Source organism: Varanus komodoensis, unplaced genomic scaffold (assembly GCF_004798865.1).
Source record: "Varanus komodoensis strain SLA01 unplaced genomic scaffold, ASM479886v1 scaffold36, whole genome shotgun sequence".
Taxonomy (NCBI): domain Eukaryota; kingdom Metazoa; phylum Chordata; class Lepidosauria; order Squamata; family Varanidae; genus Varanus; species Varanus komodoensis.
Genome location: NW_025335873.1, coordinates 3,302,963 through 3,326,847, shown reverse-complemented (window position 1 = coordinate 3,326,847; position 23,885 = coordinate 3,302,963). Strand labels below are relative to the sequence as shown.

Here is a 23,885-nt window from a genome sequence, read left to right as displayed (position 1 = left end):
AGGAAGCCCCCATGGAGCTCCCATTCCAAGGTCAGAGCTGGATCTCCAGCCTTGGAAAGATCCACTGCATCCCATGGCCCCAAAGAGGGGTCCCAAGAACATTCTCCCAAAGTCTACCATTTACTGGGGCATAAGCTTTTGTGGACTTCCACTATGTAGCAGATAGAAGCTTTTGTAGACTGGAGCCCACTGTATCACAATAAAGCTGTTAAACTTTAAGATGTCACAGGACTCTGGGTGGGGTGGTGGAGTTACCACATGCAATGCCTTCTTTGGCAGATAAATTAATAAATCCAGGAAAAGACAGATAACATTTATTAAAACATGTTATACAAAAGAGCAACTCACTCTTCTATAAGAAGAAAACAGTGATATCACATAAACCCATGCTGTACATTACCGGGACAGCGGTATTAGAGAGATATCAAATTACCCAACCTTTGCAATATAGGTAGAACAACTCACAAAAGATCAACAGGAAATGAATGGCAATCATTGAAATGACAGTGCTTATAAGGGGAAACTTGTAGTGGAATTAAGGAAGGTTCACTTCACTTCCATAAACAGTTACATTTATTCAAGGGATAGAATGGAACCCAATGTGGAAGAAGGAAAAAACAGCAGCAGAAACTGACTTCGGGTGCAAGCAAAATAGAAATATGACAGTGTCACCACATCACAAATGTTACTATACAATTAGTATTCCAGCTTTTCCCGCTCAGGGCTCCAGACCTTATGATTCTATCTATACATATTAAATTAAAATATTCAAATAAAGATGTGAATGTTTACAGAATGCTTTAACATTTCACTATTCTAGATAAAGACAAATATTTTAATAAAATAGACTCTTAGGTTTAGAACTAGCATCTGCCCCAAAACATTCAACATAGAGGATCTGTCATTGTGAAAAACAAAGGATGCCAAGAGTGGACTTGATGTGTTGACAAATTAGCTGTTAGAAACTATGGGTTTGTGGTTAATACTTCTACAAATCCTTTAAGGATTAAGATTAAAAAGAAAGTTTCCAAACCCAGCCGTTTTATCTTCACAAATCAGTATGAACATAACTAGCACTATCAAGAGCAGTGGAGAAAAAAGATGTGTAAACTTTGCTGGAAAAAGAATGGCCTAGGTGCGCCAGAGGCGGCTTCTCCCTCTCTCAAAAGGAAAGGTTTTAGAGAAGGACGTCCTTGTTACCAAGGCATTATATTTCATTTCAAAATCAAGTGTATTATTTACAATATTTTTTAAAGTCATGTCTGTGTCTTGACTAGCATACTGGTAAAATGTGGCAAGCACATTATTAGCAAAAAAATTATTTGTTGGCAAGGCAGCATATGTTCGTTCTCCCTCGTGGATAAAAGGAATTTAGCAGAGCGGGGATACATATTGCTCCTTTACCCCAACACGATTCCAGCCCAGGAGTGGAAGAGGGGTGTGCACTTTCAAGCCCTTAGGTTGTGGGTAGGGAACCTGCGATGGTCCAGATGTTCCCAGATTCCAGCTCCCATCATATATAGATAATGAGAATTGTAGTCCAACTGCAATGGGAGGGCCACTCGTTTCCAAGCCTTGCACGGGCTTGGCCTTTCCGAGAAGCAATTCCTGGCAGAATTTCTCACAGAAGGCAATCGCTGGGTCACGATTCTGTCAACAATGCACACGCCCTCCTTGGGGTTGCTGCTAGGGAAGACGGGAAGGAGAAATTATGCTTGTGTGCTTGCTGCCTTCCTGATTAGACCCAGGATTGTCCAAGTTAAAGGCGACAGTGCCTTTTCCCAGACAGAAATTCATTTACTGCTTAATACTGAAAGAGTAATGCAAATTCTTGGGCATCTCCTCCTCCTCCATGAAATCACTAACCAGCCTAACTGCATTTGAAACTCTAGTTCGTTATTCACTAACTTCTCTTATATTCATTTGCTGTCTTTGTCTCGTCTGGAGAGAGCATTACGAATCAAAGAGTCTTCCTGCACGACTGAATGAAATAAAATGGGAAGCCATCCTTGCACAAGGTGCCCATTTATTTTAACGGCCGGTTGTACAGAAAGTCCTCCGGCGGACTTTCCGTGGCGAGAATGGTAGCTTGGGGTGGGGATTCCGGAGGTCTCGCACCTGCGCCTCTTGCAGTTCCCCCAGGTGCAGACTTTGAAAAGGTGAACCTTCTCCACTCCAACCCCCTTTTCTCCATTTTTAGGAAAAGCTGCACTTTTCTGCAGGCACAAAAGGAGGGCTGAAGAAGAGTTGGAAGTCAGAATGGGGCATTCTGGGTGTCTCCTCCTTTCGCTATGGCTAGACTGGTAGCATGGAGAAAGAGTTGGTAAGGTCCGGGTGAGAGGAAAGTTGAGATTGGTAAGAGATACACAGCCTCTTTTTCCTTAACTGAGCTTTATAGAAGTTTACAAAAGAAAAATGGTTTCATGAACATTCTAAGGCAGTATGGATGAAAAAAACAGATCTTTTTTAACAACACAAAACTAAAAAGCCGACTCTTCAGATCCTAGTTCTCCATACACAAATCCCAGTACCCATGCTTGTGTAAACAAACAGCTTTTTATCATTATAAAATTTCTGAACCAAAATAAATCAAGAAAAATCAGACAGACAACATGAATAAGAAAACAAACCAGATGTAAGATATATAGATATATATATATTTGCTCTCTTTTTGCAATGTTGTTTAAAAAAACACTTATAAAGCGTCCTTTTTTCATTTTTTTTTTGCTTTTAAATACAAAGTGCTTTTGTACATTTAGCATGTTACAGTGTTAGCAAGTCAATCCCTGCTGAATTAGCTTGTTCGCCAGGGTTCGAGTCAGTGGCAATTGCTTCCACCTGGGGGCACTGCCAAGCTCTTCTAAGTGGGAAGAACAACAGGCCCTCTCCACTGGGCATCTTTATGCATGCGTCCGTTGCCCAGCAACAGAAGGTGCTAAACCAGAGAATCCAACAGCATAAAAGATGGCCCACAGGTGAGGGGGGGAAGATAGAAGGATGGGGAAGTTGAGTCAGTTTAGAAAAGATTTCATTCTTTTTAAACTTAAAACCTGTAAGCACCAAGCTGGAAGCTGCAAACGATCAAGCCCCTCTGTGTGCCAGACAATGTTTAAACTGGGTTATTAAGGGTAGAGGGTAATGACTGCAGAAATGTTTACTCTCCTTGGTGGATGCACAAAGAATTAAAATTCAAGGTCCACCATTTCTACTCACAGTTTACAGGCCGAAGCTTAGAAAAATAAAAGACAGACCTGCCTTGGCACTGGTACTCTCCCATAACTTTGCCTCATTATTTCTCTCAAGGAAGTTAAGTTATCCTTCCCAGGTGGCATACACGGCTGTTACGGTCTGCACCACCTTTCTCTATGGCAAATACGGGAGATATATTTTCAACCTCTTAAATAGCAGCATGGATGTCCTGCCCATTCCGAGTTGCCTCCATCATGTGCATTCACCCTGTAGCTGGGGTGAGGAAAGGAGGGGGTGGGGGAGAGAACGATGGGTCTCCAAAACTTGGCAACAGCTTCTGGCTACAAAAAGAATCCAGTGTTTAAAAGTTCCACCTCTGCAGCGGGTTGAGTGTCGCACCCAGGAATCCAGAAGCTGCTTCGGGTGTGGCGTCATCCACACCACACCGGCGAGTAGCTGGGAAAGGCCGTTTTGATTTTTAGTCACCAACTCGCTGCCGTAGGCGCCTGCATCGTCGGCCACCCACTGCTTCCAGCTGAGTTAAGCAAGGAGGTCAGTGCCAAAATTGTACACTGTGAACCCTGAAGTGGAAATCAGTAGATTGCATTCTGTTCTTGAAGTGCAAATTCCTAAAGCAAAGAAAAAACTAAAATGGAACCAATGCCTGCTTTGAGCTTCAAGTGCTTGAGGAGGGCTTTCTTCTCACTGCTGGGAAGAAAATAAAATACTCAATCTATTGCAGCGGCGGAAAGCGATGAGCTGTTGACTGGCTACTGAAATAGGCACAATGGAACTGGAGGAAAGAATGAAGTTATATTCTGTCTCTAAAGTGCCTGCCCCAAAATTGCCAAGTGCTTTACAAAAAATTAAAAATAAGCATGAAGCAGAACTATTCCACCAAGACTAACAGAACCAGCCAATGGAGCTCCAAATTGGACTGATGTAAAACAAAACAAAACAAAACAAAACAAAACAAAAGAAAGAAACAGCCGCTTGCTAAAGCTGTCACCACATGAAAACTGTCTAGCAACTTGTGCTTCGATGCCTAATCACCCTTTGGTTCTAAACGAGGAACTGCTTGTGTTTCTGTGTGATGAATTTAAAGCACAAGTGCCGGCAGTACACTAAGAGAAAATAGTCACCTGAAGGACTCAGGCTGCATTGAAAGGCCCCCTTGATTAACCTTAAATACCCAAGCAAAACACGACCGAGATGAACTGAAAGGAACTCTCACTCAGTGTCCCTCCGCAGAGAACACGCAAGTCTTCCTGACACACGCAAGAATAAATAGCAATAATTATGATCAAGGTAATGTACCACCGCACTCATTTGCTTCCTCATTTGCAATTTTGGGAGAGGCATTCCCAGTACCAGCTTGGAGTTCAACACCCCGGCTGCGTTCATCCTCTGGTTCCCTGCCCGTGCCATAGGATCCATTTTCAGTCCTCCGGATTCTTGAAACGAGAAGTACCAGACGCACATGGTGGGATGCCTACATCCTGCATCCTCCGCCCAGCAGCTACAGGCTCCCCCCGGCTCCCCCCCCCCCCCCCGCTTTCAGTTCATCTCTGTAGTGTTCTGCTCCACCTTACAAGCTTGGTACGACTTGGTACAAGAAGTCACGTGCCGATGAAAACTGTCCCGCCACATGAACCTCTTCCCGCAAATGTTGCACTCGTAGGGCTTAATGCCCGTGTGGATTTTCATGTGCCCCACGAGGTGGTGCTTCATTTTGAACTTCTTGCCGCACACGCCGCAGCCGTAGGGGCGCAGGCCGAGGTGCATGCCCATGTGGCGGTCCCTCTGGCTCTTGTGGGTAAAACTTTTGCCACACTGACAAGGGTAGAGCTTGTCGGTGGCAGAGAATCCAGAAAGGGTGTTTTCCTCTTTGATCCCTGAAGGCAGCTCCAAGTTTTCTCCGTAACCTGCAACGTCCTGTCTCTGCAGGCTCAGCGTGCCGTCAGACCTTTCCCCGGAGAATTCTTCCATGGAAGAACCATAGAAGTCCACTTGCTCGTCGTAGTTGCTCTCGTTGGTTTGCTCGCTGAACTCTGTTTCCATCTTTTTCTCAGAGACACGAAGATCTTCTGGGACAGACGTCTGGACCGAATGGGCTGCCTGGGTGGCATTCACTGACTCGGACACCTGGTGCTCATCGTAAGAGCCGTGCGCCTCCACCCCTTCGCAGTCCTGCACAAACCTCTCCGTTTTCACGTGGATCCACCGCTTGTGAGACATAATGCTAGGCTTGCTGTAAAGAGGTCTGGCGTACTGATACTCGGCGCTGTCGCTGGCTCCCTCCTCACCATCCTGACTGGTCATGCCGGTGCTCAGCTGGTCATGTTCCGTGGAGGAGTTGCTGGGGAGATATTCGTGCTCCGTGAGTTGAGACAAGAGCTCATCCTTCGAGCTTTCCTCTTCATTCTCACCATCCCTCAGCTCCTGCACTTTGTGGAAGTCCACCTGCCCTGCAGAGCCGAGCTCAAAGCTCTCCACCAGGCCGTTGTAGTTGCTGCTGCTCGGAGACTGATGGTCACTAGTCCGGTTCAGCTTTTGACAAAGAACGGAGGGGTTCCCTTCCAACACCTCCGTGCATTTGTCCACGACGTGCCACATCTGAAGGAAGCTAGCCGCCGTGAGGTAGCTGACAATCTCCGAGGCGGGCATCACCAGCCTCCCCGTGTATGTCGACAGCAGGATGTTCTCGAACACTCTGGGGTTCATGACGTCAGGCAGAACGATGCGCCGACTGCTCTTCAAGAGCACCTGGTCGCAGAAGTAAGGGGAGCTGGCGGCCAGCACGGCTTTGTGGGCTCGGAAGAGATGGCCCTGGACAACGATGGACACATCGCACAGCTGCCCTTGCTGGCGCTGCTGGTTCAACTTCTGCAGGATGGTGTTAGAGAAGTCTGGGAACTCCACTCTGAAAGAATTCGTCCCTGGCTCCATTTCATCAGTGAACTGCCAGAGAAGAGAAGACTGGTTTCAGGATTATGAAAGACGGCCCAGCTTTGCAAATAAGCATATCCTTAGAACTTGTTGTAAGCCGCCCCGAGGCTTCGGCGAATGGGGCGGCATAAAAATGTTTTAATAAATAAAAATAAATAATAAACTATGGCAGCTCACAGACCTCCTTACTTGCCAGGGCGTATCGACGTTAGCTCCTTGTGGCACACACCGACAACCCGCAAGGAACCACTTGCTCTACCAGCTTTCAGTCCCCCCACTGCTACCCCAAAGACAACTAGCCATGTCGAGCCGAGACTCTTTTGGTGCCTGTCGTTATAGCACTGCCCTCTTCGGTGATGATGCGTATTTTTGGTGCGCTTGATTGAAAAAGGGGGACGACCAGTGGAAGGTGTGGCTCCCCTTACTGAAGCTGGGACAGAGCAAAGCTGAGACAGCTCGGCATCTTCTGTCCCGCGGCTGCTGCTTAACTAGGAAAACGCTAATGTCTTTCAATAATTTGCACTTATCGGAACAAGAGGCTTATGTAATTTATGTCTCTGTATAGACGGCAGCTTATCTTAACCATCTTGATATGGCAGCTCTTCTCCAGCTTGGTGTCCCCTAGATGTTCTTGGGCTTCAACTGCCTGTAGCCAGCATGGCCAATGGTCAGGTCTGCTGGGAGCTATATTTCATTTCTGCACTGCCCAATAGCCTAAGGCCTCTGGGTTGTTCACAACAATTCATGGACACCATAAAAATAATACAATGGAAAGAAGCAACACAAAATGTCGACAGTGAAAACAAGTTTCCTATACCACAATTTCCCCCCAGTAAAAAAAACTCCACGTTGCAACATTTAAGCACTAAAGGCGTTAGAGAAACGGACAGTCCATCTGACACAGAGAAGGCTGGGGCCACGCTGGTCTCAATGGGATGATCCCACAATCGGGGCCCAGCACGGTGAAGGGCCTTCCCTATGTTGCTATGCCTCCCCTCGAACCTCTCCAAAAGGCAGTACTGGGGGAAGGGCCTCAAACATTTATCAGTGACTGGACAGATTCAGCTCCAGAGTTGTCGCCAAGAGTGCCTGGCAAGACCAGGCTGGGGAGGGGCTGTGTTCCAGCGCGGTGTCGTGGCCGCCACAACAGAAGTCAGGGACAAATGTAGCAACATCCCAAGGCTTTTTCTAAGGGACAACTGCCGGAATCTCCAAACAGGACCACAAACTGACCAGCAGCGCTGCCCAGTGGTACAGCATTATGCCAGGCCAAAACAGTCAGGGGCTCTTCGGGAGACACTGGGCTAATCATATGCTCTCAGCGGAAATGATTTCTCACAGTTGTTGTAAGGATAAAATGAAGAGTGGGGAGCAGGACGCAGCAGCTTTGTCTGCTGCCTGGATCTCGTTGGGCTAAGGGGGAAATAAACATAACAACACCAATTTTAAAAGTTTAAATATGAGCCACTGTTTTACAACAGAAGGACCTCACATTCGCTCTTTGTGGCACAAGAGTAAGTGGGAGATGTGAAGAGTCTGCAGTGAATCTTTAATCCCTAACAGAGGAGCGTGCATTTAATTATGACTGACTTTATATCGGCTTCCCCTCCCCGCTTACAAGGAACCCTGGGTAGTTTATACAGTCTCCCTACTCCTCTCCATCTTATCCTCACAACAACCCTGTGAGCAGGTGAGGCTGAGAGGCAAAGACTGGCCCCGAGTCACCCAGTGAGCTCTATGCATATTTCTTGTAATGCAAGGAAAAATACTCAGGGCTCTATGGATGCACAGAAGCTACACAGGTACTTACCCTGAAGGCCTCATTTTAGGGAAGCTTTTGAGAACATAAGGAAGCCCAGCAGTCCCTTCCAACTGACAGGAAACCTCTGCTGTTTCTTCTCCATTCCCTCTGAGCAAGTAAGAAGAGGGCCTGCCTTTTTCCCAAGCCGCCTGTGCACGCCACAGGGTGAAGCCGAGGGGACTGGTGGTGGCCGACTCGCAAGTCAAACAAACAGAGGCAGAACATGATGGGAATGGCCTCCCCCTCATGCCAACCCTTTGGCAGTCAGACAACTATGGAGGCTCCATTTAGCCACCAGAACCAGCCAGTGCCTGATCCTGCCTCATCTTGAAAGCTAAGCAGGCCAGGTCTGGTTAGAATTTGGATCAGAGACTTGAGTGTATGAATCTATTATTATTGTAATAAACCACCCAGAGAGCTTTGGCTATGGGCAGTATAGAAGTGTGAATGATAATTCTCTCTCTGCCAGAGAGATTTCCCCCTAGAAATTTCAAATATAGGTCATGACAGAGAAAGTTATCCTGTATTGTTCCTCTCCATCCCTCTTGAGCAGCCTACTGCTTGGGCTTGAGGCAAACTGCTTCTGAATATGGAGGCTCCATTTAATTACCAGGAGCAATAGCTGGTCTCTTCTCAATGCTGGGCTTACCAGACATCCATCAGGCAGATGCAAAGGATATAGCCCTCCCTTGTTGCTTTGCTCTAGTGGACAGTCTCTGAGCATAGATTCTCCACCAGGGCTAATAGTTCTCTCACTTGTAATCCAGAAAAATCTCTCCCTGCACCCACCTCTGGAAATTCAGGACACAATGGAGAAGTTCATCCCATACTACATGCTCTTTCACATCTGATACTCAAAGACAGTCTTGAAACAGGGAAGCATTCTTGAACCCTCAGGGCCAAAAGATTCTGCCTCTTTTCCTTTTGTTCCTCCCATAACTATAAGAAGATGTCAGTCTCACTTGGCTTTGTTATTTGTTCACCCAGCTTTTTATCTTGTCTGCTGTTTTACCAGAAGCGAGGTCTTGGTCAGAACAGTGTCATTCCCCCCACATCCCTTTCAACTGAAAACGCTAAGGATTGCACCCTGGAGTTTTACATGCAGAACAAATGCTCTGCCCCTGAGCTATAGTGCTTGGATACTGACCACCCTGAGAGAGAGACCCCATTTAACTCTCATGGCTAAAAGCTTCCTCATTCCCTTCTTAACCATACTGACCAGCTTACACAGCCCCCTCATGCAAATTCAAGATGGGGAAGACTCAGTCTTATTGGAAGCCAGAGGGCACATCCAGCCGCAGACTCTTCCAAATACAGAAGACCTGCAAGACTACAGGTCTTTCACCATGACCAACCTCCTACCCTAACAATTCAGAAACAGCACTTAATGGTGAAAGGCTCTGTTCCTGCTTTATATTCTCTGTCTGTTGGGCAACTGCCCACTAGGGCGGGAGCCTCACCTCTCTGGGAGGCCTTTTCCCCCTCCTCCCCACAGTGCTGTCCAAGGACACGTGTTGAATAAAGGTATAGGAACTCCGATGATCAGTTTGTTCCCAAGCCCTCTAGATTAGCTGGCTTTGGGGCCACATGTGCTGCCCCTGCCTGAATTCTTCTACCTAAGCGTTTCTCTTCTGGAATCAAATACTCTGGCCATACACTCCTTGTTCCAAATAGGACCATCCTTAAGAGACACGCGTAGAGACACACTTGGGGACCCATAAACAGCACTTGCGAATGTGCCCCCCCAGCCAAACGCACGCTTTTAAGCTTATGTAAAATGAGCACATGCACACGGCGGCAGGCAGCGCGCAGGTACACGAGCCTATGCCCATCTGCGCGCGCGCGCGCACCGTCTCGACGACACGGGCACTCGCAAACGTGCGCGCGCGCGCCCTTTTGCCCTGCGGGCCCGAGCCGCGCGTCTGGCGGGCCCCCAACGCCGCCCCTCAACGCACCGTTCGCCCCCCCGGCACGCCACTCACCCCACAGGGCCCGAGGCCCCTCACCTGCCCGGGACGAGCCTCGACGAGGGGAGCCGCGGCGCCTCCCTCACATGGTGGGCGCCGCGCCTCCAGCAGGCAGCAAGCCAGCCCACCAGACCCGGAAGTGCGGGGCGCTTCCGGCTTCCGCCCTCGCGCCCCGCGCCCGGGTCACGTGAGGCGCCACCGAGCCGGCCGCCGCGCGGGAGAGAGCGCCCACCGCCGGGACCATAGAGTGCGGCTCGGGGGCGCCCCCTGCGGGCGGGGCTGCGACGCCCGGCGCGCAGAGCCGCTTGCGCGCGACGCGCTCCGAGCACCGACCGCCTCGGCCCCGGTCTGTGCGCACAACGCTCCTGCGAGGCAGGCCACGGCGCGGGACGAGGGCCGCGCGGGTGGTGCCGGGCGCCCCCCCAAAAAGCCACAGGACACTCCTCCGCCTGTTTGCATGCGCTAGTCTACTCCTGCTCTTCCAGTCCGTGCCTTGGCTCCTAAGGACACCCCAGTTTGCAAAAAAGGGGTGTGTGGGCAGGACCGCGCTGGCGCCGGGGTTCAGCAACCCCCCCCGCGAGTGTTTCCGCAATTGCCCATGGCAACGGGGGGGGGCTCCCAGAGATTCTAGGCTCCCCCCCCTTCTGGGTGGCTGGACCGGCTTTGCTTCTATTGTATTGGAGTCAGAACGGAGAAAGTGATCTCTTGTCCTGCTACAGGTGTTAGTTGACGCAGCAAGGGCACAGGTGCTCTCGTGCACTTATTTACTTTAACCCCCCCCCCCCCCCCCGTTGCAACGGATCCAAGGCACCTTCCATGGTCCCTGTCTAGTGGAGGGGAGTCATTAGACTCTGCAGATGGGACTGAGAGTCTGAGCAGCCCAAAGTCTCCCCGTGGGCTTGATGGCCAGTGGGGGCTAGACTGCAGAGCCCCCCACCATCCCATTCCAGTGCCGCAACTGCTACACCACCCTGGGCTTGCTTGCGTTCATGCTTACTCAGAAAATCCATTCCATTGCGTTCCATGTTCAATAAAAGTTGATGCTGCGGCTGCTGCTAAGGGCAATTTTTGCAGGCATTTAAACTCTAGCAAAATCCTCAGACTTGGTGCATTCGTGGCCACTGACCCTTTTTGTCCCCTCTTCCATTTTGCAAGCTTGTACCAGCCCACCGCGGATCTCCATGCATCGTCAAAGCTGGGACCTTAGTGCACAAAAGCTTATAGAAAGCTAGTCTTTAAGGTTGCCCCCCTCATGCACACGGGCACTCGGCTATGGAGGTCGCAGCCTTATTACAGCAAGGAATGCTGCACTTCTAAGTTATCTCACATCTAAATTCGCATCTCGGCATAGATCAGGAGATGGAAACCCCTCTGTCCTCTTTTTTTGGTTGTGGGCGGGCAGTGATCCCAAAACAAGGGCACTTGCCGTGGCAGCAGGAGTCCAGCTTCTGCTTTTGGGACTTCTTACACATGCTTTACTGAAGCCTTTTGCAACCTGGTTTCCTCCCTGCTGGATGGAGGATGCTGGCAGGTGTAGACCAACACCTCTGGAAGAAGCCTTTTCCAGCTTCTCCAGAGAGGAGGTGGCTAAGAAGGGGAGACAGTCATTGCGGGCTCCAGCGCTCTGTCGGAAGGCACCTTGCGTTACCAGGGCAAGAGTGGGGCGCGCTTGAAGAACCTGGCACACAGCCGTGCTTGAGGACCGCCAGAGGCTTGGCTGAAGAGCTGAAAGGAAGCCTTTGGTCTGTTGTCATCACTTCTGTGGATTTTTTTTTAAAAGAACTGCTTTCTGGCCCAGGCCAGAAGTCTAGCATTGTGTTTGCAGCAATGGGCAGCCGTGAAACCTTCCCACAAGGATGGCATTTTTGTATGGCCTTTCTGAAACATCTACACTGATAGAAAATTCAGAAGAACTGTGATCAAATAAAGTGATAAAATTATGTAAGATCATCACTCTAAGAACCAAAATTAAGGAGCTGTGACTTGACCCCTTTCTGCAAAGGGTGTGGGGACCAGGGGTACTTCTGAAGGAGACAAACTCCAGAATTTGGGGGCAGCCCAGGAGAAAGCCTTTCCCATGTAGGTGACAAGCAGGTGCTTCCAAGTGGTGACGTCTTCAGCAGGAGCCTCTCTTGCTGATCTCGGCAACAGAACAGGTTCGTCATGAGAGGAACAGCCCCAAGTTACTAAGAGCTCTGAAGGTTAACTCCAACAACCTGGGAAGTTCATATGACACGGCAGCCCAGCCTTTGGCTGATCAGTTGTGTGAACCACCCGCATGGCATCCGAGAGATGGCTAGGCGCACCCCGCTCAGCCCTCAGTGGTCCCAGTGATGTCCCAGTGGTGCATCAAGACTTCCTCCAGCCTTCCCTGCTGCAACCGGGAGCCACTTCTTTGCTGCAGCTTTCCTCCACTGCCAGAGGTCAAGATCCGGGGCCTGATAGCCACTGTTAACCCCTCTGAAGTGTCCACATATGTTTGTAACACCTGAAGCATACCAATACTTGTGTATATGTTTAAAAAATCATTTTTGGTCCTTCATAGGTGTGTGCCCCTAGAAGGATCCAAAAATAGGGAGGCTGAAAAGCAATCTAACTCCGTGCCTTTTCTTTATCTTCAGCACATGGCACAAAGGATAACACTTTCTATGCACATAACAACTTCACAACATTTGAGAGCACAGAACAACCCCGAGGAGCTTATATCATCAAATTAGAACAGAACAAGGACAGAGATGGAAGGGAGGGAGGGGAAACCCGGGTGGGGAATATGGATTGGTTTCTGTTAGGGTTAGTTGCACCTGGGCACCCTTCCCTAAACCTGGTGACCTCCAGATGTTCTGGACTTCAGTTCTCATTCTTCTCAGCCAGCAAGACCAATGGTGAGAAAACCTGGACACTGCAGCATAAAACAGTTGCAGGATAACGGGCTGGGCTAGGCCGTAGGGATTAAGGGTTGCACCAAATGTTAACTCAGCACATCCGCACATTAACTATCCAAAGCACAGACTTTCTGTGGAAGGTAGATTGTAAATCAACCAGAGACTGTTCAGTGGAGCACAGTCAATTGGTTAAGTTTATTCGAGAGGCAGTGTGGTGTAGAGGTCAAAACGCAGGACTGGGAGTTCAGCAATCTGGGTTTGAGTTCCTTCTCAGCCCTGGAGCCAACGGGGTGGCGTTGGGCTAGTTGCAGAACCTCATCCCAATCTACCTCACAGGGCTGTTGTGGGGATAAGACGGGGAGCAGGAGAGTGATGTAAGCTGCTCTGAGTTCTTGGTAAGAAAAATGATGGAATATGAAGCAAACCAACTCCGGCTTCTGGTTGTTCGAAAGCAACAGAAGCTCCCGGCTGCCCCATTAGCAGATGGAAGAACATGCGAGAGGAGAATGTGCTTCGTGGCGTTTCGTGCCACCAGGCTGTGAGCGGGGCTTGGGAATGGCAAAGCCACCACTGGGTTGAGCCTGTGCACCACGGGGACTCGTGTCCTCGTTCTAAATGCAGGTTTTCCCTTGCCCACTGTCCCGTTACCCTGCATTTCGCACCTGGCTCCAGTCACTGGGCTGCAGAGTTTCTAGAGAGAGACCAAGCAGACCAGCGGTGGCGAATCTATGGCATGCGTGCTGCAGCGGAGCCCTCTCCATTGGCACACGAGTCAAGTCGCCCCAGCATCACCCCAGCAGCCGGGCACCGGATAACAGAGCACATCGGAACCATGCGCATGCTTGGAAAGGAGTCGCGGCGCCAGGCAATGACATCATGAGCCATGACACATTAGCCTTAACTTGTTTGAGCTTTCGTGTGGCCAGTCAGTGCCCTCCCAAGGATGGGTGTGGGGTGGGTGGGTGTGTACTGGCTGTGAGTTTTAATACTTTCGTTTTTATTAACACAAGATTTTAGCTTTGAGTTTTCTTATTAAATTTCAATTTTCCATATCTAAAATTTAGCAAAGAGATGTTCTAATTAAGAGAAGGAGATTCTTTTAATGTTCTGCTGTCCCCCTGGCATAGTTGAATCTGCAGTGTTGGCACTCTGCGATAAATAAGTGGGCTTTGGTTGCAGTTTGGGCACTTGGTCTCTAAAAGGTTCGCCATCACTGAAGTAGACCCTGCAAGCTGCCATTGAGGCGCTTCTGCCCAAAGCAGGGATCGGTGACCACGAGCTTCCGGACAGATGTCTTCCTCGCCAGTCAAGGCTGGGCAGCCACCCCCCTTCCAAACACACTCCTCTTGCAGCAGAGTGTCCTACCTCAAGGTGTCAGAATTCTTCTCCCTGTCATTCCCCTGAAATCTGCAGCTCCTCTGCCCAGTGCATTTATTGTGCGTATGCGATTCCTCACTCAGTTCGGAGGTGCTTTATGCAAACCCGCCTCTGGGGTCTCTCCTGTGCATCCCAAGCATTTCCACTATTTTCCCCCATGGAGAAAAGCGTCGCACTATGTGAGAAGGGCGGAAGGAACCAGGCCCAAACGCTTGTGTATCTTTGCAATTCTGTGTACTGCAGCACCACCTTGTGGTGAGATAATAGAATACACAGAAAGGGAAACCAACTGCACTGAGGAGTCAACTTCAAGCAATTCCCAGAAATGTTACAGGTGCAGCTTGATGCATGTTTGGACAGGAAAGAGTCCTATACCTCCCAGTGTTTCCTGGACCAGCATGGTTGACTGGGAATGCTGGGAACCGAAGGATTTTTTCTACAAAGGATTGTGCAAATATCCATCCACATTTGCCTCCTGGTCCCTCGTTTCTCAACCTGGAGAAGAGGAGACTCAGAGGGGATCTGTTGGAGACATGCAGATATGTGAGGGGGCGTCACACGGAGGTGGGCAGAGACCTGTTCTGCCCTGCAGAAGAAGGCAGGACATGCTCCAATGGAGCAAAGCTCAGGGAACCACGGTTCCATTTGGATGCCAGGAAGCACTTCCTGACAGTCAGGACCCCCAGGGTGTGGAATGGGCTTCCACGGGAGGTGGTGGAGGCCCCATCGGTGAGGGTGTTCAAGGATAGGCTGGACATGCACATGGTGGGCATGTTGTGAGTGGAGCCGGCTGGAGCCGGGGGTCAGACTAGATGGCCTGGGAGCCCCCTTCTGACTCACTCTGTTTCTATGTTGTACCATTAAATGAGCAATGACACAAGGGAAAAAGAAAACTGCTTTTAAAGGCAGAAGAAAGGAAACCTTGAATAAATGAAATACTGGCAAATAAAAGGAACAACATCATTGGCGCCGGCTTAATATCCTTGTTTTCTTTCTTCAAAAACCATCTAAGCTAACAATCCTCTATTTAAGACCTGAAAACACATTCTCAAAGGGTTCTTTCTCTGAACAACACTTCAAATAGCCACTTCAAAGATATTTCTAGAGCAACATAGAATAACTGGGACCTTACCTCACAGTCCTATACATTTCTAACCAGAAGTCCCTGTTTATTCAGTAGGATGGCAGCCCTAAATATTCCTATGGAATAATCTAAGAAGTACCCTGTTCGATCAGGGCCGGGGGACCATCTAACCCAACATTCTGTTCACACAGTGGCCAGTCAGGTGCTCTAGTGGGAAGCCGATGAACAACAGCACCCTCCACCCATGCTCCCCAGCAACTGGCATAAAGAGGAATACCAAGTACCTTGTAGAGTGGCAGTTGTCCTAGCATCTTTATCTGAACACTCAAATCATTTTGCGATGCCCCCAGACACAAAGAGAAGTGACGGAATTGATGTCTTCCTTTCCTAGTTCATGTGTCATATTTACCAGCTGTTTTAATTCGCCATGAGATGCCAACTTCCTGGATTTACCTTCCCCACGAAAGCCCTGCCTCCTCTGCTGTTTCTGACTTGTATGAGGCCTCCAACAAGCACGAGGCACAGTGCAGAAAGCGATTCCTGCACTGGCTTTCCATCCACCACCAGCATCACCAGGCTTCTCTGGGGTCACGTGTCTCTTCGAAATGGGCCCAGGAACAGACTGGAAGCTCACATATTTGGTGCAGCAACCACTGCACCCCACCAGCTTTGGAAGTGGGAGGCACACAGTGTTGCGAAGGGCCCCAAGTGCTACTCGGAAAACCACACGGCGGTGTGTCGGTATGGTGGGTCTTCTGCAGTGAGAAAAGGTGAGAATGGTGTTGGGCACGTGGGAACCCGTATAAAATTCCTGCGAGCAAGACAGGGAGATGGCAGGATGAAAGCCCCACGGAATAGCTACGCAATTTCATCACTGTGCAGCTATTTTACCTTCTGTGTGTGTGTGTGTGTGTGTGTGTGTGTAAGACATACACAGTGCAAGAAAAAACACATTACAAAAGTCGTCATCCCCTGGACTTGCGTAAGATGCCATGGATGAGGAAAGGAAGATGCACAAAGGTGGCCTGCATCTAGAAGTGTATCTGTTCCCGCTGGATGAAGACACAGCCCTTCCGGAAAGTTCAGCCCCGGCGCAGCTCCGACCTGTTTCGTTGTGGTTCCACGTCTCACCAGTAGATGGCACTGAAGACTAAAGCAGAGAGCCGGTTCCCGTCTCGCGCTGTCCGGATCGCCGAGCCGTCTCCGTGTTTGGAGCAGGAGGCGCTGAACCCTTATTTAATGAGCAAATAAGCATTTGGTAAAGGCAGAATCCTCACTGCATTGGTAAGAACGCTTGCAGTCTGTTTGTTTTGCACAATCTGTATATACCAGCACTTAGACACACGAGGTTTTAATGCCCGTTTCAGCAAAGATGCAGAAGCTGCGGTGCCAGGAAAAGGGAGGATGCATGACTAATCATCAGTCAGTGAGATCTGCCAGATGATCAATAGAAGACATTTTCTAAGCATAGGAGTTGGTCAGTGGGGGAACAGGCCGGAAGTACCAAGACCGGCACCAAAGAGGTGGCTGTTCTAGATGCCCTCCAAGGGCTCTTCCAACTCCAAAGTCTGTTATGAGGGAACCAAATGCTCTTGTACCTGTAACCCACCCAGGGAACCTCCGTTAGTGGGACAGGCTAAAGATGTCCTAAACAGGCATGTGATGCACAAACACACAGGGTGCATCACTCTGCACACAGCTGATTTTGTGGGGTACCCAGTTGTGGTTGGCTGCACCTCTAAGCTAAGCAAATTCGGGGAGAACATCTAGGTGAACAAACGGCAACATTACCTGGTAAGATCAAAGCTTTCACAAGCAGCTCAGGCCATGTTGAGACCCACAGAAGCAGCCAGTTGCAATGTCTAATTCGGGAAGGAGCCCAAAGACATCAGCACAGGGGCTCATTTATAAGGAAGTGGGGGCAGGAAGCCATTAGAAGGCACGCCCAGGGCCCAGCTGCTTTCCATTACATCCCTTGGAGGAAGCCCTACTTGTGAGGAGGGCCTTGCTCACGAGGAGTCCTCCTTTGTGAGCAAACAACTCTCCCCAGAAGAACCCTGCAAGCTTCCCTCCTGGGTCTTTGGGGACTCTCGCATCTGGTGAAGGTGCCGCCTGAGGCACAATGGCCCTTCATCCTGCGCTGTGGCTTTAGCCATATCACTGAGGTCCTTCCCTCCATGTCTTTAGCATCACCACTATTCATGGTGCATCACCACAAAACATAGCACTTTGCAGGATTTACACACACGCGCACACACGCGCACGCACGCACGCTTGCTTAACATGTGGACAACTGCGGAGTGAATACTTCAATCAGCAAGGAGATGAAAGGAAACGAAGTGTGCTAAAATCGCAGAAAGATAGGAATGAGAGAGACAAAATGTGCTTTCCTTCCTGGCCCCCCTTTTCTTTCCCGTTCCCACACACTTTATTTGCAAACAAGGGAGCCATGAAACCTTGCAGAATTACACTGTGACCCCTCTGTGGCACACTGTGAAATATGAAATAGGAGTTTTAATTACAAAACATGGAGAGCATCTTATTTGTTTAATATTTAATGCGGCTTGCCGTTTGCACATGGAATACTGCTGTGCAGAACCTCTTCTGCTGGTGACCTGTTTGGGAGGGTGGTGCTTCAGTTTTTGGGGGAAGTTCTTGTTCTAGTGTGAGAGGTTTGCCGTTCCTGGAAGAGTCCCGGATGCAAAGACTGGGGCCTGGTGTTACTAGTGCAATGCTTTGGTTGCAGCATTTCTCTGCAAACAGCTGTCTGAGAAAGTTATGCAGAAAGTCAAAGGGTTGAAACAGCCGAGTCCTTTGCCAGCTCCTGAGTGGGCTGGTTTATTCAGAAAAGGGATGGTGCAGAGAGAAGATGCTGTGTTAACATTTCCCACAATGCCCTAGAGCAATGTTGCTTTGGGGCTGCTGGGTAAATTAAAACGCGCCTGGTGTACAAGGGGGCCTACAAGGCTAGGAGAGCAAGGCCTTCCTCTGGGCAGGTTGCAGCAGGGAAACACTGGAGGCAGAAGCGCATGGGGGAGACATGGCTTGCCTTGTACCTCCTTGGCCAGCCAGCTGGGCACTCCCATCTGCAGTGGGGGCCACCACCCTGTCACCTGAAGCAGGATTCCCACGCCATTCTGCTCAGCTCCTGCAGGTGGACGTAGGTGGCACCTTGTCTTTTGCTCCAGGCAGTAAATCTTCCCAGACTGGAGCAGATCCTTCCGTCTCAAATCTGAAACTGGCCCCTTTCTGTAGCGAGATGTCGTTCCTGCCCCAAGAGACGGGAGACTGAAGTTCCTCTGCTTGAGAAGAAGCCCTTCCTTACTTTTCTGCCAATTCACCGGCCAGTTCCTACCTATTTCCTTGCTTCATATAACTCTGACACCCTGAGGGTAGCTGGGTTTCTGGTTTCGGACCTAAAACTTGACATTTGGGAATCTATTCTTTGAGCTCCAGGGAAGCAACTTGAGATATTTTTCCCTTTTAACAAACAATCAATCAACCAATCAAACAAACAGTGTTTGCTGTCCGTATTTGTGTTCTGCTACAGCAATTTGATGCATTCTTAGTTTCAATGTCCAGAGGGTAACCAAGTCAGTTTCGCGCTGTATGTGTGCTTTAGACGGCTATTTTAATCACGGGCTTTTAATAATTTGAGCTGGTTTTACTGACCTTTAGTTACCCTGGGAGTAGCTGTACTGACTAGGATGACACTAATGCAGAAGCTGTGGGTTTGCACCTGTCCTTGAGTTCATGGGTGGTGCAGCTTGTGCAAGGGAAGGCAGGATAATGAGGGATGAAACTGGCGCATTGTGTGGGAACAGCAGCAGAACTGGCCTGGTGTGTTTCTCAGCGGGGCTTGCTGTTTTCTTCTTGCAAAAAAATTGCGAGCTACAGTACGGGAATGCCCCGTCTTCCTCATGCAGGAAAACCTGGCCAGTATGGCTTGGTGATTCTGTTTAACCACCCATAACCCATGGCTTGTTTTATGGCTGTGGGTGGCTTGTTAAGCACTTTGGCTTCCCACCCTGCCTGGGGTCGCACATTAACTGCCGGTCATGGTGCCCCTGTGCTGTGACCAAAAAACCCACAGGGAAATTCACCCACGGTGGCTTTTTGGTTATCAGCTGAAGATGAGGCGCTTTGGTGGATTCCCAGGAGCAGTTTAGAAAAGTAGATGAAAGTTCTTGGGCATGTAGGACTAGTTCCCGAAAATGCAATAGAGGCACAATTGGGTGTATGTTTCGACCTGTCTAAACTTGCAGAGAATTGTACCCCCAAATATCTTAGGAACTGTCTTAAGCGTGGATGCTAGGCTGGACAGCACAGGGAAGTTCCCAGACCTTTGTGCAACACAAGTAGAACTCACTGGAGGTACAGACACTCCCAAGAAATCACGTGTGGGACAAAATTTTAATAGGGGAAAAAGAAAAATGGTGGTTTAGCTTGCTCCTCCCCACGTGATCACCGCAGTAGTTGCGGAGGCAGTTCAGGCGAAATGGAAACCTTGTTCCCATTTATTTATTTATTGTTTTTCTATGCCGTCCTTTACTAAAAAGTTCCTGGATGGCTTACCAGGAACAAAAACATTTAGCATGAGCATTCCTGCCCCCACACTGAAGTGAAGGGCCAGACCTTCTGCAGCAACAACATTTTAATAACACCGAATGACACACTTCTGCTTGTTAATTGCCAAGCCGTTTCTTTTGTTGTGCTCTCATAAAAACAGAACCCCTGATAGTCTGATACCAACTTCACACTGGTGAATTCAAGTCTTACATGCTTCCAAGATCCTGTGACAGCTAGTAATTATTTGAGCGCGTAGCTTGCAGGTGCTTATCAAACAATATTCTGCATTCATTGCTAGGTTCGGTGCAGCGTTTTTCAAGTGAACATCAGAGGTCAGCTGTGGTTGTGTGCACCCCTTTCTTCTCATGTGTTTTATTGGCTTGCACTTTCTTAAAGGAGCAACTCCAGTTTCCAGAAATATTCCAAAATAATAATATTCCAAAATGTTCCATAATAATAACCTTTATTAGGATGGCCCAACGCTCCCAAAATGTTCAAGGTTTTAAGAGCAGCAAAGCTTTTAATCAGGCAGCAGGTTCTGAAAAGCAGGTCAGCTTTTCCCCAGCCTGTTGCTGTTCGTAACATCTTGCCAGATTAAAATATCTGCTGATCTTGAAACCTTGCTCAGTTTTTGGCAAGATGTTACTCAAAGCAGCAGGCAGGGAGAAAAGCGTGGGGGAAAGACTGACTGGCTTTTCAGAACTTCTTACCTGATTAAAACCTCTGCCAGTCTTAAAATGTTGCACGTTTTGTGAGCTTTGCATTGACGTAATAAAGGTGTTAACTCTGTATGGATTCTGTTTTTTTTCCTTAAGGCCTACAGAGCTACCTTATCATGTATAGTTCAGGATTGCACAGCAAACTGTGATGCTTACCTACAGACAACATGTGACTAGCCATCATGGCTTATTGTGTTGTGTGAACTGAGTCAAAGATGGTCACATCAGTGCTGCTTTTTCGTGGCATTTTGTCAGTGCGTCCATGCACAGGAACAGCACAGAAGTGGGAAAGCCTTTGGCTGCAATTTTATGTGCAATTTCTTTGAGAGGAGCTTACTTCTGAGTAGACTTGCATGGGATTGTGTTACATGCTCAGCACTTTATCTAGAAACAAGACCCACTGAATACAACTTATTTCTGAGTAAACCTGGGCCAGACTGAGCTATAAGAAAATGAAATGTATATAAACCAGCATATAAAATTATATTGTTTGGTGTATTTGTGAAATTAAAATGTATAAATGTCTTCATTTTATTAAAAGAATAAATATAAATATACCCAATACTTGAGTTGGCATACCTTATATTTTAGTTTTTACCAGTCTGGGAAGATAATAAATAAAAAAAATCAAATCAAAGTCAAAAATAGGAACTATCTATACTGTAATAAACCAGAGGAATGTTTTTGTTGCTGCAAATTTGGGCTTAGAAACATATATAGATCTCCACATTATCAGGCAAAAACATTTTTAGGGAAAAAGTTCAGAAGATAATGTAATGTAATAACGGAGTAGCAATTCATTTGAATATTTGACATTTTGTAATACAAATGAAAATTTCAATGTTATTTCGTCACATCATACAACAGGTGTCAAAGTAATCTGCTGCCAGACAAATTAACTGTCTTGTTTATTTACTCTGTTTATATTTTGTTCCCTTCCTGTACATACTGATTCTGTGACAATCATAACACAACTCATATTTATTTCCTCAGTCGTAATAAGTGCATCAAAGAGCCATAGTTTTTCATTCTGAAACTGCGCTTCGCACTTCATGGAATTCAGGAAATGAGAGTTGTAGAAACTGGGATAAGTCAGCTTGCTCTTTCACACATTTATGGCCCGGGACCTCATGTAGAAACCCCCCTGCCTGTTAGCTTTGCCGAATTCAGCTGTCGAGGTGCTTGGCCGAATGTGCCCTCCGTCAGTGAGAATTCTCCTGGGTCGCGTCTGACCTTCTTGAACAAGAAGGAATGACGAGGAAGCGGGAGTCCTTTTACGAAAAGCCTCTCTGGCTGAGCTGTGGGGCCACGACCAGCGTCCCACCTTCTGGAACGGGCCTTGCAGCGGGCGGTGATGACCAAAGGGTTGGGCCGAAGCTCCCTGGAAAAAGTTGAGTTCCACGAGTGGCTTGAAGGAAGGTGGAAAGCGTATCACAGAGGGGCCGCTTTCGGTGCAAGCCAGTCTGGCCTGGGCCACAAGCAGAATTCTGAGGAGGGTTGGGATCCGGGCATCAGAAGCCACGAGGCAAGGTGGGAGGCAAGGCCCGAGAACAACCCAGGAGCAGGCCAGGAGGGAGGACCAAAGCAAGGACCAGTCCAGAGGCAGGTTGAAGAAACCTCCAAGGATACAGGAGCACATCCAACCTCAGGGGGACCGCTTACTCAAACAAGGCTCATTGGAGCGGGAAGGCATCTCATTGACCTTCCTGCCCAGGAGGATCCAGTGGTCAGCCGAGAAGCAGCTCGGGCTGGAGGGTACGTTGCTGAGAAGCGACCACCTGTGATTTGATGGCTAAACACGTGGGCATTTGCTGCACCCAGATGGAGTCTTGTACCCAACAGTCTCAGGTACAAGAGAACACCTGTCTCTCCTCAGAGCAAGCGTGTGTTGGCAGAGATGGTTCCCTTTGGAACCCCTCTCCGTGCCTCCATTAAGAGGTGCCCACTTACCTCCGTGAATTTGCAGAAAGCCCGAAGGGGGACCCAAGTGTGTGCAAGGTCCCTCTTCAGGCCTTCTGTCACATGCATGCACAGCTTCTCCTCCTCCTCCTCCTCTCTCTCTCCCTGGATGGTGGGGAGGAAAAAGCCAATGGGGGAAGCAGAACCTTGGCACTCCATGTGTTTCGACCTTTACAAGCAGCTGCTGGCTCAGTGGAGGGAAATGTGGCCCCGTCGCCCTGAACTGGATGAATTCTCATCTTGCCTGTTTTCCTTGGTATGATACTGGACAGAGGAGGTGACACAACACTTCCTTGGTTCTGGAAAATTGTGTGGCCACTGTGGAAAATGCAATTTCATGCTCTTGGTAGAAACCGGGGAAGACTGGGGGTTGCTTGCTTTTATTTTTTTGTAAAACAAACAGTACTTTATGCAATCCTTCCTTCCTCCCTCCCTCCCTCCCTCCCTCCCTCCCTGCCTGCCTGCCTGCCTGCCTGCCCTGGATCATGTCATGATTTAGCATCACAAAATAAAACCCACAACCATTTCTAGTCTCTGCAGCCGGGGGAAAAAAAAGAAAAAGAAAACGAGCTGCAGCTAGCAAGCAAGGCAGGAGAGAAAGTCGAGTATCTGTGCTCTTGATCGTTAAATTGATTTCTCTCTGCTCCTCTCCTTTGCTCCTATCCCTCTGAGAACAGTAGATTGAGAACATTACGGCTTTTTCATTTTGTTTTGACACTGCACCTTTAAAATTTCATGCCCGTGCGGGAGAGCTCATCAAAGTGACAGATAAAAGTTGACATTAATCTCCGCCGTGTCACTTTGGTGACTGGCTGTGTTTGATTTTCCTATTACCCTATGGGATCATCAGTGGCAATACAAGAATACAATTTAAGAGAATTTGGTTACCTTGTGCAGGGTGCAGTTGAGATGCGGCCCCCGTGAGTGATATTCTTTCATTTCCTGCAAATTAAGTCAAAAGCATGCCACGGAATACCATCGCTTGGTTGTTTTTTGCCTTAAATGACTGTAAAAATTAGTGCGCCCAGACTTTGTAGAGCCGTGTTTATGGGTGAAAAGGTTCGGCTGTTGATAGATGCTTCGGAAAAGGGACTGCTCTGCACTGTATTTGTTAGAATTTCCAGAGGGGCAGCTGTGTTAGTCTGTGTGGCAAAGCCAGCCAGGAGTCCTGTGTCACCATGAAGACCAAGCGATTTATTCTGGTGCAAGGTTTCTTGAATGCTGTCCGTGTGTGTTGTTTGCACCGATCCTCTGAGTAAACGGCAAACTGTGCTTAGAGCACATCCTGTGCTCTTTGGTTTATTTGTCCATTGGATGCCGATCCCCTTGTTGGATCTAGAGGGATCTCCGAGGCGCCTCACATGAAAATGATAAAATACGATTGCACAA

The 23,885-nt window shown here is 48.6% G+C and overlaps 1 protein-coding gene across 3 annotated transcripts; it reads right to left on the bottom strand.

Moving 5' to 3' along the window:
* Window positions 1-292: 292 nt before the first annotated feature.
* Window positions 293-10,003, bottom strand: ZBTB43 (zinc finger and BTB domain containing 43). 3 transcript variants are annotated; one of them, XM_044440069.1, is made up of 2 exons: window positions 9,922-10,003; window positions 293-6,150 (listed from the first exon to the last, which is right to left on the bottom strand). In XM_044440069.1, exon 2 carries the CDS (start codon window positions 6,136-6,138, stop codon window positions 4,747-4,749), a length of 1,392 nt encoding a protein of 463 aa, XP_044296004.1. In that variant the 5' UTR covers window positions 6,139-6,150; window positions 9,922-10,003; the 3' UTR covers window positions 293-4,746. The 3 variants fall into 3 exon arrangements, with proteins under 3 accessions (XP_044296004.1, XP_044296003.1, XP_044296002.1); XM_044440068.1 differs by having other exon boundaries at window positions 9,946-9,996; XM_044440067.1 differs by lacking the exon at window positions 9,922-10,003 and adding an exon at window positions 7,949-9,206.
* Between the last annotated feature and the right edge of the window lie 13,882 nt (window positions 10,004-23,885).

Bases quoted from the DNA above. Each gene is read 5' to 3' on its own strand.
- ZBTB43 (XM_044440069.1), bottom strand. From the start codon at position 6,138: ATGGAGCCAGGGACGAATTCTTTCAGAGTGGAGTTCCCAGACTTCTCT.